At 51.3% G+C, this 16,504-nt stretch overlaps 2 protein-coding genes across 6 annotated transcripts in view; both read right to left on the bottom strand.

Annotated features, from left to right (window-relative positions):
• Window positions 1–9,605, bottom strand: part of ZSCAN20 (zinc finger and SCAN domain containing 20) — a 46,787-nt gene extending 37,182 nt beyond the window's left edge. For 2 of the 5 annotated variants that reach the window (XM_062190917.1, XM_062190922.1), the window contains exons 1-2: window positions 9,556–9,605; window positions 87–607 (exon numbers count right to left, since the gene is read on the bottom strand). In XM_062190917.1, the coding sequence (XP_062046901.1) occupies window positions 87–503 (417 nt within the window). In that variant the 5' untranslated portion in view covers window positions 504–607; window positions 9,556–9,605. Of the gene's footprint in view, window positions 1–86; window positions 608–7,841; window positions 7,862–9,555 lie in introns of those variants that run through there. The other 3 variants (XM_062190918.1, XM_062190919.1, XM_062190920.1) reach the window with 3 other exon arrangements.
• Window positions 9,606–13,072: 3,467 nt separating this feature from the next.
• On the bottom strand, window positions 13,073–15,808 carry LOC133760668 (toll-like receptor 12). The gene has a single exon (XM_062193239.1). It carries the CDS (start codon window positions 15,806–15,808, stop codon window positions 13,073–13,075), a length of 2,736 nt encoding a protein of 911 aa, XP_062049223.1.
• Between the last annotated feature and the right edge of the window lie 696 nt (window positions 15,809–16,504).

Here is a 16,504-nt window from a genome sequence, read left to right as displayed (position 1 = left end):
TTACATTGATCTAGGCTATTATTAACCCAGTCCCAGCCCCCGACCTTGGCCAACGGACTCCTTAGAGAACAGAGCATTTGCCTCACCCGTTGTCCTGCGGCCTGGGCCTCGCGGTGCCAATCCTCCACCAGGGCTACTGCTTCCTCGCCACTCTCGGGGTGGCGCGCCTGCACCCAGGTCTGGACCTCCTTGGGCAGGATAGTCAGGAACTGCTCCAGCACCAGCAGCTCCAGGATCTGCTCTTTGAGGCGGATCTCTGGCCTCAGCCAATGACAGCAGAGAGCCCAGAGCTGGCTGAAGGCCTCGTGCGGTCCAGCCGCATCCCTGTACTGAAATTGCCTGAAACGCTGGCGGGAGGCCTCGGGCCCAGGGACAGGGTCATGGTGGTTCTCCAGGGGTTTGGATTCTGATCCCCATGAGTCCTCCTCCAGTTTTACAATCAGGAAGTCTTCAGGCTCTGGTGGGGAAGAGGCTTGGGCCCAAGAGTCCAAGACCACAGCCATGGTCTAGCCTGGATGCCTCACTTCAGCTGGGCTGTCTTCGGCTTCCTGCATCTATAGTGCATCCTCCATGGGGTTTCTGAGGCAAGGACTGCTCCCCCAAGGCTCTGAAGGAAGAAAGACAAAGGACAGAGTGAGCAAGAGGATCCAGGAGCCTCGCTTTCCTCATCCCCCTACACCTTCCTTCACCTTTGCAAGGCACAGAGGTGTTAAGGGAGGCAGGAATGACACCACAATCTGACACCAGCAGCCAGCACACTTTAGAGGAAGACAGCACATAGCTAAATCCTCTGGGACATACCCAACTACCTTAGCCTGGTCCCTCTAACCTCCTAGAACTTGCCCAGTATAGCCTTCTTCCCTTCTACACATGGCCAAGGTTGAACCTTCTCTCAAGTTGGGTTCCAAAAGTCACCCCCTCCTTAAGGCCTTTCTTTTTGAATCCTAAAACCTGGCATTCCTCTAATGATGCCCCCCCTTGCAAAATTCTCCTCCCCTTCTATACTCCCCATCAGTCATCCTGCCCATTTGGCATTACTCATCAACATCCAATCAGATTATTCCCAAAACTCCAGGCACGACTGTCTCCAGATCTCTAGACCCCAAGATCCAAACACTGGTCCCCTTAGCACCTCAAACTCATGTGTCAAAATTGAATTCATCACATTCTCCTGCAAACCTGTCTGGTGCCCCCTCCTCCCCTTTATCAGTGAAGGTATCACCTGCCATCAAGCTACACACACCAGACACTTGGTCATCATCCTCTAAGATCCCCCACATCCAACTCATCACCAAGCCATGTTCCCTAGGTCCCGACATCCCCAGGGCCACCTCCTCAGTCCAGACATCATCGTGTCTTTCACTTGATCAGCTGCCCAACTCACAGCTCTGCCTCCACGCCCCTCCCCCAACCCCTGGTCCATCCTTTGCAGTGCCGCCTAGACTAGATCAAATTTGACTCTGTCATTTCCCTAGTAACTGCCCATCAGCACTCTCCCATTTCCCTGAGCATAAAGCACAAACCGTGCCCATGTCTCCAACCTCATCTCTTCCTCAAATTTCTACGCATCAGGGTGTTCTAGCCGCACAGCTTGCAAGCAGTCCCTACACTGTGTTGCCCTCTGAAGCCTCCCCTATGCTGCAGCCTCCTCCTCCCTTTCTTCGCATCACTAGGTCTTGGCTTAGATTACATTTTTTCCATGAGGCCTTCTGACTGTTTCCTGAAACAAGATCCGGTCCTAAACTGCAAGCTTCCACAGTATTTTCTGTTTTCCCTGTCCTAACCCTTTATTGGAATCATCTCACCCACTAGATCATAAGCTTCCAAAGGGACCTAGCCTAGGGCTCAGTGCACACAGGCAAACAGGAAGCCCTCAGTAAACAGCAAAGGCACGACCAATCAACTAATGACGTTGGTGTGTCACGCAGCAAGGATTACTACTAATCCCCTTCTGTGCACACTCGATAAAACAAGAATAAACGACCTTCCTGCTCATGCCAAAGGAACTCCTTTCTCCTCTCCATTGCCATCACTCTGTGATACACTTTCTATGTTAATATTAGAGGGGTGTGTATATGTGTCCCCAAGGAGATGACTGCCTCCTTGATGACACTCATGCTGGATTATCTGAAAAAATGAGCTCTTTGTAACATTCCAAACAGTGTAGATGATAAAAAAAAATTCTGGCTCAAAGGAAGCCATTAGCTGCTTCCAAGTGGCTATGACACAGTTAAACTGAGAATGAAGGGAGGGTGGCATTTTGCATTTTAGGTCATCTGACTGGACTGTATGGAAACACGGCAAGGGCGATGAAAAATGAAGGCTTGTCCTAAAAACCTCCACACATTAAGGAAAAGGCGGGGAGCAGAACGCATGGCTGCCTGGCAACATCCTGCCCATTCTTTAGCTACCAGCTCAAATGGTGCCTCCTGTGATAAGACTTCATCAACATGCCCTCGTGTCATGTCCTGCTCCCAGCCTTGCTCTCCAAGCACTGCCTCCCTAGTCCCAGGCTCCCAAAGCAAACCCCAAAGTATCGCTAAAAGACGTGGTAGCCTACATTCACGGAGTTGCCTGTTTCCACATCTGACAGCCCCACTAAACTCAGTTCCTGGGACTAATACTGAAACTTACCTAAATGTGTGTTCAGTGTCCAATTCAGGACCTGACAAATAGTGGGACCATCAAAAAAGGTTTCTTGTCTTTTATTCAAATGGTAAATCTGGTAGATCAAGAGCCCAGTGGGCATGAAAGGTCCATAATTTATATTAAACTAAAAATTAACCATTCAGGAGACTTTTCTCTCTAACCACAACCTTACAGATGGACTATCTAAACACATTTCTGTCACTCTCATGTGCAAGCACTAATTCACCATTCACACTGTATATAGTCATACACACTATGTACACTGTACTGGAAGCTAGAGATTCAACAGCAGCACAACCGACAGTCCCTACCCTCACGGAACCTACAGTCTAGTAAAAGAGACACAAGCAAGGATATGTGTGCTCCAACACAAAGAAGCCACTACAACATAACAGGCGAAAATGGGTGGAGGGAAGAGACCAAGATGGCGGAACAGGGAGGGGGCTTACTGTTCTAGTCTAGGGGAAGATAGTTTCAAAAAAAAAATGGAGAGAGTGCAATCTCAGGGAAGAGTTAGGGAGAAAATGGCAGAGGAAACTCCACACAAATTAGAGGGACACTGTGGATCTACGTGGAGAGTGTGGAGGCACACAACTCAGGACCCCAGCAGCCAAGAGCCTCAGAACCAGCTTTGAAGAGTGAAGCGAGACCAGACTGCAGCAGCCTAAGCCACTGGTGATAAAGCTGAGGGAAGAGACTGGTAAGAGTCCAGCTTGGAGCCCTATGGGGAACAATATACCTGCCAACCTAGAGGCTAAAAAGGGGGGCACATTTCTCTCCCCGACCACCCAGCACCTGCATCCTGTAACTAGCTGAGAGGGAGTAGGCGCCATTTTGGACATCTGTAACAGCTGCAACATCTCATGTCTGAACATCCAGTATCCAGCTGAGAGGAGACCCCTGAGTCTGGCTGGGAGAATTGACAGGGGTTAGGGGCTCGTGACTTGGAGGCCTTTGTGTTGGGACTGTGAAAACACTGTGGCTGCATGTGAGGGTGCAGGGTATGGCTGGGTCTTTGGGCAGTCACTATGGACATCTCCACACACTTGGGGCTCTCAGATTCCCTGGTCAGGGTCATTGCTGCAGGATCCATGCTCACACAGACAACTGCACAGATCCTTTGTATGGTTCTTGAGGCAGTGCAAATGAATATTATACCCACTGGGTCTAGCAACCAGGCACTGGTCTCCTTGGAGGAGAGGGGGTGAGCATAAGACTATGCCAACAGAGCAGATTAAATCTCTCCTCTGATTAAAAAAAAAAGAGAGAGAGAGATTTACCACACCCAATTTGGGTATCACCTTGGACACTCCTCTCACCCTGCAGCACTGAACAGAGCTCCCTGGCTACACCCAGTACACCCCTCAGGGTATTCACTGAAAAAACAGACACTCCACTAATCCACAGAGGCATAGTCCAAAGATAAAAGCCATCACAGGGAAAAACAAACAAAAAAACAACAAAAATCTCCACAAATGCCTAAAAGTAAATGCAGCAATTTAAGAAACAAGAATAAGGCAGACAACGTGACACCTCCAAAGGAACACAGCAACATTTCAATACTAGAATGTGAAAATGAAGAGACTGAAGAAATGCTGGAAACAAAATTCAAAAAATGGATCATAGGATTACTTAAAAGTAATCAAAAGCAAATCCATGAATTAAAGAAGTCCATACATGACATGAATGAAAATTTCTCACATAAAACTGAGATTTTAAAGAGAAATCAAAATGAAATATTGGAAATGAAGAATTCAATAGATCAAATAAAAAATGCAGTGGAAAGCCTTAACAACACACTCAGTGAGGCAGAAGAAATAATATCCGAGTTACAAGACAAACCTTGGGAAATTTTACAGACAGACCAAAATCAAGAAGAAGAAATTTAAAAAACTAAAAAACAGTGTTGGAGATTTATGGGATACTATCAAATGACTCAACATACGGGTCTTAGAATTTCCTGAAGGTGTAGAAAGAGAAAACGGAGTAGAAGGCCTTTTTAGTGAAATAATTACAGAAAACTTCCCTAATTTGGAGAAAGAAAGGGACATCCAACTATAGGAAGCACATAGAAACCTAATAGACACGACCAGGAAAGATCCTTACCGCAACACATTGTAGTCAAACTCTCCACAGTAAATCATTAAGAAAAGATTCTAAAATGTACATGAGAGAAACACCAGATTACTTTCAGAGAATCTCCAATTAGAGTCACAGCAGACTTCTCATCAGAAACTCTACAGGCAAGATACATTCCAAATCTTAAGAGAAAATACTGTCAACCCAGAATACTGTACCTTGCAAAGCTCTCATTTATGAATGAAGGTGAAATAACAACCTTCCATAACAAACAGAAATTGAAAGAATTTGTCACCACTCATCCAACCTTACAAAATACGCTTAAGGATGTGCTACACACAGAAACACAGAAACATTGACATCACTATGAAAGAAGGTGAAGGCAGAAAATCTCAATAAAAGTATTAAGGAAATCCACAGTAAGCAACAGAAATCTTTATGGGAAAATGGCAGGACCAAGTTGTTACTTATCAACAGTCACCTTGAATGTAAATGGCCTCAGCTCTCCAGTTAAAAGATACAGACTGGCTAAAAGGATTCAAAAACAAAAGCCATCTTTGTGTTGCCTACAAAAAACACATCTCACCAACAAAGATACACACAGACTGAAAGTGAAAGGATGGAAAAAGATATTCCATGCTAACAGAAACCAAAAAGGAGCTGGTGTAGCCATCCTAGTATAACACAAAATAGATTTTAACACAAAGAATGGCATTATGCAATGATTAAGGGATCAATTCAACAGGAAGATGTGACTATAATAAATGTATATCCACCTAATTACAGGACACCTGGCTATTTAAAAGAAATGTTAATGGATCTAAAGGGAGACATGGACTCCCATACAAGAGTAATGGGGGACTTCAATACCCCGCTTTCACCAATGGACAGATCAAACAGACAGAAAATCAGTAAGGAAACAACAGTTAATTGACACTACAGACCAAATGGACCTAATGGATATCTACAGAACTTTTCATCCTCAAGTTGTAGAATACACATTCTTCTCACCAGTAAATGGAGCTTTCTCTAGGATAGATCACAAGTCTCAGCAAATTCAAGAAAATCAAAATTATACCATGCTTCTTCTCTGACCACAATGGAATGAAGTTGAAAATCAACAACTCAAGAAGTTCTAGAACATATGCAAATACATGGAGACTGAACAACATGTTCCTGAATGAACAGTGGGTCACAGAAGAAATCAAAAGAGAAATAAAAAAACTGTTGAGGAACAGTATTTTTTTTTTCATACTATTTGTTGAACTCTTAGTATATAGAATTAATCTGTGTATAAAGTTCATTGAAAGTAGATTTTAGTGAAAAAATAAGAATGGGACTAGGAGAGGGAGGAGGAAGAAAGGTAGGAAAACAGGTGGGAGGGCAGGTACACTGGAAAGAATCTTTGTGTTGCTAAAGTTGTATTTATGAAATGCATGAAGTTTGTACACTTTAAATAAAAGGTCTCTGGGGGGAAAAACAAAAATTAAAAGTTCTACCTGGCCTTGAGTCTCACATAATAGGTATTTTCTTCTAGGAAGCCTTAAAAACCCAAAGGTTAATGTCAAATAGAAATAAGAAAGCCCCAAGGACTATATGCAACCACAACCTTTTCCACTCCTTCCTTAAGACAAATGTGGACAGTAACCTACTGGGGAGAGAGGGAGATCAACACCATCAGCCAACACCAGGGTGACTTCTATGAGAGGTGACCAAGAGAAAATGGACAAGGGTATTCCTCAGCCCTGACACTACTAGGAATATCTGGGCCTCCAAGAGTATCTGCTTACTGAGTGCCTACGAGGTGCAGGCATAGTACTAAGTGCCCTACATTCATAATCTCACTGAGTCCTCCAGGCAAGCAGGTAGTATCGTTAGTACTGAGTTGCACTTCACAGACCTGTAACCCACACTACATACAAAGGCCAGAAAGCGAGAAAGAGAATAATATAAGTAGTGCAAGCAGTTCCATTCACCATGTGTCTGACGCAGAGCGAGCATGTGGTGGTGACAGCCATGGCTGCACTGCTCCCTCTCTTTTCACTGAGTCTGGGCGGAGCATCTTTCATACAGCCTGGTCTCTAACACAAGCCAACTCTCTGATCTAGTGTTCAAACAAGAAAACTCAGCTGTGCTGGTTAACTTACTGAAAGACTGTGTGTTGACTTCAGAAATGGCTCCTTGCCAAAGGATTTTCCAAGCCAACTGTGATTTTTGGCTGAATGTGATTTTCACCTTCTGTGCTGACTTTAGGATGAAATTAGCTAGTAGTAAAGTATGACTCCACTATATCCTCACTTACATTTGAAGAAACTGAGCTTCATGAAGATTCACTTAAGGTGACACAACTGGTAGAGTGAGCATCTAAGCCCAGATCCCTTTTCTCCAATCATTTTCTTTAACCACATCACATACCTTCTATGTACTGCTAGTCATCAAACTCCTGGGAAGATGGGATGGGACAGCGGCAAGAACATTAAGGCAGGAGTGAGCAGACTGGGGTTCTAGTTCCCTTCCTGCCATTTCCTAGCTGTGTGACTTTAGACCAGTCAGGTAGCCCTTGCAGCTACCTTATCTGGGCCACAATCTACCACTGACCCTACTTAGCAGTTACCCCAGGGTCCCCAATCAGCGTGATGGGGGTAGAGCAAAGGGAAAGGAAAATGAGAATTAGGGGCTACAAGTCTACAGGAGCCTTGCTATGGAAAAGAAGTCAATGAACGATGTTAATTGGATGGGAACACTGGCTATCTATGGAGGGCTGGGGGAAACAAAAGGCTTGTGTGTTCTCAGGTCTTCCAATTTTTCCAAGAGTTGCTAGAACTCTGGATTTTTAAACATTGGCAACAAACTGTTGTTTCAAAAGCAACAAAAACATGAAGGTTACATAAAGCATGAGGTGAGCTTCATTCAGCAGAGGCTATTACTTTGTACCCTTTCAGCTAAGTGACCTCAGAAGTGTCTTCTACCATCCAGGAAGACCTAAAAGGTACAGAGGTGAGGGCCAGGTGTTGACTGCTGTTAACATCAGGATCCTTTTTCACACACAAGGAAGCTAACAGGCATCTTGGGTGTCGGGGTAGAGAGGATGGATGTGGACAAGAAAAGCTCACCCAATGAATGAAGAGTAGAAAGATCTTCCCCAGTCCCACTGGAAAGATCTAGCATGGTTCTTGACCTCCAAAGAGAAAGAAAAGAAAGAAAGAAAGCTTCTAAGCTCCCAACAGCTGTTAGGTCCACTTGGCCGATGGTCTAAGCTATGGGTTAGGAGCAGGCTGACTTCACACTTCAGGGCTTAAACCAGGGAAAGCAAATAGGTTTCGTTTAAAACACAAGCTTCAATCAACTGGAAGTGGCTGTCTAGAGTGTGTCCCAAGGACCCTGAGTCCCAGGTGAATCCATGCTCTGACCAATCGGCCAGGACTGCCAGAGATGCAGCGAAGGGAAGCGGCAGCACACGTTTCATGTATTTGCCATCCCAGGCTGAACCCTTCTCTGGCAATGAACCAGCCTCAGCTTCCTGCAGTCCCGTGGAAGACTGAAGCCCCTGTCCCTGGACAGCTCGCCAGGCTAAGACTGCAGCTCACACATTCCCGGTATATTCACCGAATGACCTGGTTTACAGCAGTGTCACTGCTCTGAGCTGAGCAGTGGGGAATCGAAGGTGACGCAGATGCTGTTCCTCTCCTGGAGGTACTCAGATTTCAGAGAAGGAGCCAAAAAAAAAAAAAAAAAAATCACAGATAACTGTCATCTCGGGAGCAGTCATAGGAAGTCATGGGGGTTAGCCGGTGACTTAATCTGCTTCCGAGAACCTAACAAAGTGACAGCTGAGTTGCTTCTTGCAGGAAGAGTGGCTCTCTTGGCAGAGAATGGGACAGGGCAGGAGGTGCACACTCTGAGCACAGAGGACAGCATACAAAATGGTAGACAGCCAAACGGCCTGCCCAGGAAATGGGGAAAGCCTCGACAGCCCTGGAGTGTGGAGCGCACGCGGCAGCCTGCAAAGGAAGTTTAGCAAGGGTCTAGAACAGCAGGCTAGGGTGTTTGGACTTAATTCCACAGGCAGCTGGAGCCCAAGAAGGCCTTCAAGCGGGCGAAAGAGACCGTTCAAGTGGGTTAAACGGACCACACTGGCTACTGTGTGTTCACGCTGGAGAGAAGGGGAAAGGCAGGTGCCTTCGGCAAAAACCCTGCCAAGAAAGGGGCGGATTCGAGACACATCCAAGAAGCAGAAAGATGTGGTGACCCTCAGATGCGGGAAAATGGGAGGGCACTCCGTGGGTCAGCAGGTGGGCAGGCATGTTGGGAGACTGCCATCCACTTCCCTCGGGCAAGTTCGGGACAGAACGCGCAGCCGGCCCCTCCCACTGGGTTCCCGAGGCGACATCCCTGAGGGCGGAGCCCGGGGTGGACTCCCTTGTTCTAGGCGGGCAAGCAGAGACGGAAACGCTATCCCTTCGGGTCGGGCTCCCGCTGAGGCCCTCGGACTTGACTTCTGGCCAGGGCCCCAGAGCTCGCGACCCTTCCTTGTGTGGGCTCCAGACTCTCCGAGAACGCTCCCACCTTCCAAACCTCTCTGAGCCTCCTTCCGAGGACCCTCCTCGCCCCCAGGGCCCTTTCTCTCCCTCCTCCTCCTCCCCGACCCCTCGGTGACCCGTCCCAGCGCCGGGCGTCCATCCTCTGATCGCCCCGCTCCCTCCACCCGCACAGTTCAGCGGCTTCCTCCCCTCTCACCTGCCCGGGCCCCCTCTGACACCGCCTACTCCTAAGCCTCCAGCCCAGAGCCTGAGTCCCGGCTGCCCCCGCCCCGCCACCCGGACTCACCCACCGAGACACCCACTTCACAACAGGGCGGAAGTGCTCCAGAGTTCGCGCAGAGGATGCTGGGACGCGGAGTCCGAACGGCGCCACCCCGGGAACGGGGCGTCTGAGACTACAACTCCCAGAAGGCACGGCGCGAGCGCCAGTGGACGTCCCCCTCCGTTCGCTGCCTTTCGGATGTCGTCAGCTAATAGATGTGCAACCTTCTCAAGGTCCTGGCACGGGGACCAATCAACACGTGGGGGCGGGGCCTGTTGCGATGCCAACCCTTTCTCGTAGGCTCTGGGATAACGGCACCGCCCTGTGGGCGGGGCCCGCACCGAGACGGGGCTGGGCCTATTGAAGGGTGGGCGGGAGAGCCGTGGACCGGAGAGATCAAAGCGAAAAGGAGAAATAAGGGGATGGGTGGCTGGAGGCGTCCAGACCGGTGGGCAGGAGGGGGTTGGGCAGTTGAGGGTTCAGTTCCCAGTTCACAACTAAGCTGCGTGGCCTTAGACGAATTCTGAACGTCGCTTTCCTGGCCTGTGATGTGAAGATAATAGTTGCATCCATGTCACTGGAGTTTGACAGGCCCCCATGAGATAACACACCTAGCAGATTAGCTCGGGGCCCGGGTCCTGACCGGCGGATGCTGGCTGTCAGTATGCACTGACACAGTATGCTGGCTGTGTGTCCTTAGTGTCCTTAACCGCACCTTTTTTTTTTTTTTTTTTTTTTGGTCTGTAAAGTGCAAGTGGAATAGCACCTACGTTGCAGGGTGTTGTGAAGGTTGAGATGCCCTGGGTAAAGCAAAGCGCTTGTGTCTGAAGCTTCTTGCTTTTCAAATGCAGGATGCAGAGCCCGCCCAAGCTCACCGGTGGTGGTGAAACCTTGGGCAAGTTTCACCTAACCTCTTTAAGCCTCGGTTTGTTCATTTGTAAAATGGAAACCCTATTAATGCCATCTTCCTGACAGAGTCATTGAGAGGAATCAGCAGGAGAAAGTGTGCAAGGCGCTTGGCACATAGAAGTCGGTTGGTAACCATTGGCTGCTGTTATTTTTACTAATGGTTTTGAGACTTCGGGCAAATGGACAGTACCTAGCACATGGCAAGGACATAGTGACTATGTTAAAATTAAGGGATTTCCTAGTTTTGATGACCTAGTTCAAATTCCTTCTCTGTGAACCATTTTTCAACTTATTTATAGAAATACCGTGGGTCATTCAATACTCAGTGGACATAACAGTGACCTATAAACACTCCGTGTGGTTGAACCCTCACGGCAGTGCTGTGAGACTGAGTGCTTAGAAAGAAGTGACCTGCACAAGGTCCCACGGACAATCCGAGCCATACCTGAAACGAAAGCTTAGAACGATGTGTGTGACTCCACGTGGGTAAGTGGGGCTCCTCTGGGCGCCACTTCTATGGGGAAGAGACCACAGGGCACCGTGGTGGAGGGAACAGTGTGGTATGGGATTCAGGGGCGGGGACAGAGTCTGGAGACTTATGAGAGTGTGGCGGGGTCTGCAGCTGGCCAGGCAGCTTCGCAGGGTCAGGTGAGGATCCGCTTCCCTTGTTCTGCCCTGAAGAGGAAGGAGGCTAGAGGAGAAGGAAGGGCGCCGTTAGGACACTAGAGGGCGCGCCTCACCACAAATCCAGCCTGGACTCGCCCGTGGATTCCTAAACCTTTGTCTAGGGATGCCCTAGCGTTTTCAGGAGAGGAAAACTAAGAAAGGTCCCAAGAGATCAAATGCCCTGGCGAGTGTCAGAGCTTACCCGGGCCTGGGTGCTCTGTAAGGTGCATCAGGGTTGGGTTTGCAAGCATGCTGCCCACGGTTGTCAGTAGAGACCCACCTTGACCTGCCGCAATGCTAGGCTCTCAGTCACAATCCAAACCTGGTCCCTGCCCCCAGGGCCTTATCTGCAGACTTTTCTGGATCCAGCATTCCTATGAGCAAAACTTATGACCAGGGCCAGCGCCATGGCGTAGCGAGTAAAGCTGCCACCTGCAGTGCCGGCATCCCATATGGGGGCCGTTTTGAGTCCCAACTGCTCCACTTTCAACCCAGCTCTCTGCTATGGCCTAGGAAAGCAGAAGATGGCCCAAGTCCTTGGGCCTCTACACTCACATGGGAGATCTAGAAGAAGCTCCTGGCTCCTGGCTTCAGCCTGGCCCCAACCCCCACTGTTGTGGCCATTCAGGGGATGAACCAGCAGATGGAAGACCTCTGTGTCTCTCCTCTCTTTGTCTGTAACTCTGCCTCTCAAATAATCAAATAAATATTTTTTAAAAATTTGTCAATGATATACATGTAATAATAGCTTATTTTCCTGAACATTTGCAATGTACAATTAGGTCCTGCTCTCAGTGCCTTAAATGTATTAACTCAATTAATTGTCTCAAAGCCCTGTAAGGGAGAGTATGAGGCTAAGCTCATTTTACAAAGGGGGAAACTGGGATACAAGGAAGTTAACAGGCCAAAGTCAGCTGGCTAAAAAGCAGGCAGTCTAGCTTCAGAATAAGATGACTTTAAAATTTTTAAAATACATGGAGATGTTTCAACATTTTCTTGCCCGAGGGAGTCATCTTCCATACCCCATTTTGGGTGCCACGGTTCCAGGCCCCCAGATCTGTGACCAGTTCTTGGAGAAAAGGGGGGTGAAGGGTGTTGTGGGAACCCAGCGACAACAGCTCACTCAGACTCAGAAGTCAGGAGAGGTTTCCGGAGAAAAGTGACAGCTGAGCTGCATCCCAGAGGACACCGAGGCGAGTGCCCGAGTGCGCAGGGACAGAGACTCCGGCAGTGGAGGGGCAGCACGTTCCAAGGCCCGGGGGCAGGAGCGCACGGTGTTCTGGGAGCTACCCGTGGTTTATCAGGGCTGCAGCACACAGCGGAAAGGGGGCAGCTTCCTCCCCCCAGGGTTGCTGTGAGGCTCAGAGGTCGATGGATGCAAACGCCCCCGCGTGTTTTTACCGCAGGAGCAGGCAATCTGCTGCCTCTTGGGCAGCATCCCAGCTTTGCAGTGCTCGGCTGCCAATCCCTCTCTAACCCAGATGGCAGAGGGGGCCCTGTTGTCCCTTGAAGATCTGGTTGGACTTGGCCTGGACCCCATCGCACAGTTCCGGGCGGCTCAGAGCCCCTTCCCCCACCCTGCCCCGTGCATTCCCAGGCTTGTTTCCTCTGGGCTGCAGTTTGTGGCTGCTGCCCCTTCACCTTCTGCCTTCTGTTCAAAACGTCATCGTCATCATCATCATAAAGTTCCAGCAAGCCAAGCATTTTGTGGATTTAGCAAATTTACTGAGGGCTTGGAGGTTGCCAGAATGTGTCGCATGCTGCGTGGCCACCTGCCAGCTCCCGGATCCTCCCATCCGGCCTCCAGAGCCTGTGCTCCTCACAAGTGACCCTCCCCACACAAGCAGTGCCCCCCACCTCCTACAGGAAGCTGGGTTCCGTCTCCTGCCCCGGCACATACCCGCTGGCTCCCTGCCAGGCTGCTTTGCTTTTCCTAAGCCCAGCCCCCAGCACACAAGCACCCACCCTACCCTAACCCAGACTGCCGCAGCCTGCACCCCAGCCAAGCCCAGAAGCCCTCCTTTTTTCCCTCTTCCTCGGGCCACAGGCAGTAGTCGCCCCTGCGGAGCAACCTGGCCAGTCTGTGGTAGCGGGGCAGCTGGTGGCGAGAGATGCGCTCCAGGAAGACCAGCAGCAGCACTGGGGGCCGAGGGGCAGCCAACACCAGGGAGGTGGCCAGGCGGAGCTCCAGGCGGCAGCGGGCCGTGTGCAGGGCCGGGTGACTCATCACGCACAGGGTCACCCGGCTGCCCGCCATGTTGTCGGCCACATTGTCGACCACGTCTTTGCCCGGCTCGAAGTCCCTCTCTGGGAGGCAGAGGCGCAGTCCGCGGCCAGCTGGAGGACAGCCCTCCAGAACAGGCAGCAGCTCCTGCACCACCCAGCCCTGGTCTTCGCTGCAGTGGGACACGAACACATCGTAGAGGAATCTCTGGCCCTCACCCCCATGACCCCATAGACCCTGGAGCCAAGCCCTGAGCCAGGCCTGGAGATAAAGGACCCAAGAGTTGCGGGCTTCCTGGAGGAGGGGCAAGGCGATCAACAGAAGCAGCAGGCAGGAGCAGCCCACGAAAAGCTCCAGCTCCAAGGTCTGGAAGCAGTGGCTCTGGAGAAAGGGGAAGAGAGGGCTCTTGGGACGGCCCTCAGCTTCTGCCGGGCACATCTGGTACGCTCTGATGTGCCAGTAGGTTCTAGGGGACCTCTCCAGCCAGGGTGCCACCCAGGCATTGGCGCAGAGACAGGCCAAGGACGAAGAGAAAATGTACATGTACTGGGGCATCCGGGGACTGTGGTCCTGGAGGCTGTCGTCCAGCACCAGGTTGTCCTCCCCCATCAGCACCAAGACCTGGAGACTGCCGAGGCCCCGGAACGCAGCGGCAGACAGGGTCTGCAGCCCCGTGTGGTACAGCTGCAGCACCTCCAGCCGGGGCAGCTCCCCCACCAGCTCTGCCAGCTGCAGGAGCCGGGGCTGGGCTCTGGACTTCAAGGACTCCAGCTTCAGCTCCTGGAGGCTGGGCAGCCCCGTGATGCGGCAGGGTCTGGAGATGTGTCCCAGCGCCTGGACCTTCAGGGACTGCAGCGTGGGGAGCTGCCACAGGAAGAAGCTAGAGTAGTCCTGGGAGCAGAGGGCCTCCAAGCTCCGGCCAATCAGAACGAGCTGGCGAAGAGCGGGGAGGATTTTGGAGATATTCTGGGGCCCCAGCTGAAGGCCCCAGTCTTTTAAAGTCAGGGTTTGCAAGACTGGAAAGACATTAGAAGCCAGTTCCCAGGGCTTCCTGCCTGGGACAGCGTGGAGCTCCAGGCTGGTCAGCCTCGTGGGCAGGGACAACGCCACCCCAGGAGGGCCACGGGGGAGCTGCAGCCTCAAGTCTTGCAGACTCTCTGCTCCCCAGAAGGCCTCGGCTGAGCTCAGCTCCACATGGGTGTTGAGCAGGTTTAGACTGGTCAGAGCAGGCAGAGGAACCAGCCAGCCCTCACCCAGGGATACCAAAGGATTGCTGTGCAAGTTCAAGGTCATTAGCCTCTGTAGGCCTTGGAACATCTGGCCCTCTAGGTGAGTCAGCTGGTTTATCTGAAGTTCCAGCTCCTGTAGCTGTGGCAAGCAGGAGAAGGTGGCTGGAGGCAGGATGCGCAATCCATTGCCAGACATGTCCAGGGCCCACAGGCCTGACACAGGCCCTGTCTCGTTTGCACACAGCATGACAGCCTGCAGCTGGTTTTGGGCCAGATTCAGTCTCTGAAGCCTGGGCATGGTGGCCAGGAAACTTGGTGGCAGCTCCGTCAGGCCAGCGTTTCCAAGATCCAAGGTCTTCAGGCTGTGGCAGGAGGCCAGGGCCTCGGGCGCTATGCGCTTTATCCGATTGCCCCGCAAATGCAGCTGCTGCAGCTCCAAGGAGGCAACCAGCTCGGCAGGCAGCGCCACCGTGTCAGAGGATGACGCGAACAGTGTGTCCAGTCTCTGCAGTCCCAGTCCCAGCACTGCAGCTGCTTTTATCTTGGTGCGGTCCAGATGCAGGGTCCCCAGTCTCAGGCCCTGGAGAGCCCCAGAACTGATATTCTGCAGCTTCGCATTGAAGGACAGATCCAACCTGTCCAGGGTCCAGGCATCCTCAGAGGAAGCACCTTGCACCAGATCTGGGAAGATGTTGGCCAGCGTCCCCATATCCTGAAGGCAACCGTATGTGACAGACAGCTGCCGTAGTGTAGGAGGCAGTCGGACACCCAAGCTTTCGTCCAGGCAGGGGCCCGAGAAACTGAGGTGTTGGAGGGCTCTGAGGCCGCTAAAGGCATTAGGGGGTAGGAAGAGTGGGGTCTTTTTCATTGGGGGAGCCATGAAACAGAGATACTGCAGCTGTCCTAGGCCCCGCAGAGCTCCTGGCAGGAGTCGGCTGAGATGGAGATTCAGTTCCAGGACCTTGAGTCCCAGAAAGTTGGAGAAGGCATCCTGGGGCAGAACAGAAACAGTGCCAGAGAGACCAAGCGCCTGCACCCTCTGCGGCACAGCCTCCAAGGCCTGGGTCAGGTTGGTCACCGAGAAGCATGTGGCAAGGAGGGGCAGGCTAGAGTACAGCCGGAAGCTTATGAAGTAGCGAGACAGCAGAGGCAGCCGGGAGCCTTCGGTCACTAGGCAGTTAGAAGCCGTCCAGCCTGCAGCCAGAGGAAGACACAGGAGCAGACCAGGCAGCAGCACACGCCTGCCCATCTCAGCTCCGAGCCTGGGCCACAGAGAAGTGGAATCAGAACCCCACTAGCTTCCCTCCTTTTCCCAGCCCCCACCCCCTCCCTCTGTACACGTATGTACATGATACTCACGGCAGGGACACGAAGGGATCCAGAAGCAGGGTCAGAGGGTCCCAGCGCCTCCAACCTGCAGAACTGCTGGGGAACTGAATGGTAGGGTGGGACGAGGGCTCCAAGGGTCAGGGGGAAGAGTAAGAACGCTAGTGGTGAGATGGGGCCAGGGTTCACTTCTCCATCATGAGGAAGGAAGTAGCTTCCTAAGCACGAGTTCTGGGGCCAGGGATTCGGGATCCCTCTCTGCCACGGTAATGGGAGATGCTGGGGACCGCCTGTCTGAGCTCCAGTTTCTTTACCTGTAAAGCAAGCATCCTAATACCTGCTTCGGAGGATTGTTGCAAATTACAAATGGGGTCTTCTCCTCATCACCCCCTTGACTGCTTCCTCTCCTTACTCTTAACAGAAACGAGAAGTAAATCAGGAATTTTGAAAAAGCAGATGTTGTGTAAGTACAATAAAACGTGAAAACATTGCCCTGTGGACATCTTGTTCCGCCTGGAAGAGTTCAAGAGCCCGGCCGCAGCTGGGAGCACCGGACAGCTCTGCTCCCGCTTCCAAGCAGGCACAGGGAGGGAAGGTCCCCTGGGCGTGGACCCTGACG

This window comes from Lepus europaeus, chromosome 5 (genome assembly GCF_033115175.1).
Source record: "Lepus europaeus isolate LE1 chromosome 5, mLepTim1.pri, whole genome shotgun sequence".
NCBI classification, from domain to species: domain Eukaryota; kingdom Metazoa; phylum Chordata; class Mammalia; order Lagomorpha; family Leporidae; genus Lepus; species Lepus europaeus.
The sequence above is the reverse complement of the archived record's forward strand: the minus strand, read 5'-3'. Positions and strand labels throughout refer to the sequence as shown.

What these genes read in the sequence shown, in the direction of transcription:
- LOC133760668 (XM_062193239.1), bottom strand. Translation starts at nt 15,808, where the DNA reads ATGGGCAGGCGTGTGCTGCTGCCTGGTCTGCTCCTGTGTCTTCCTCTG.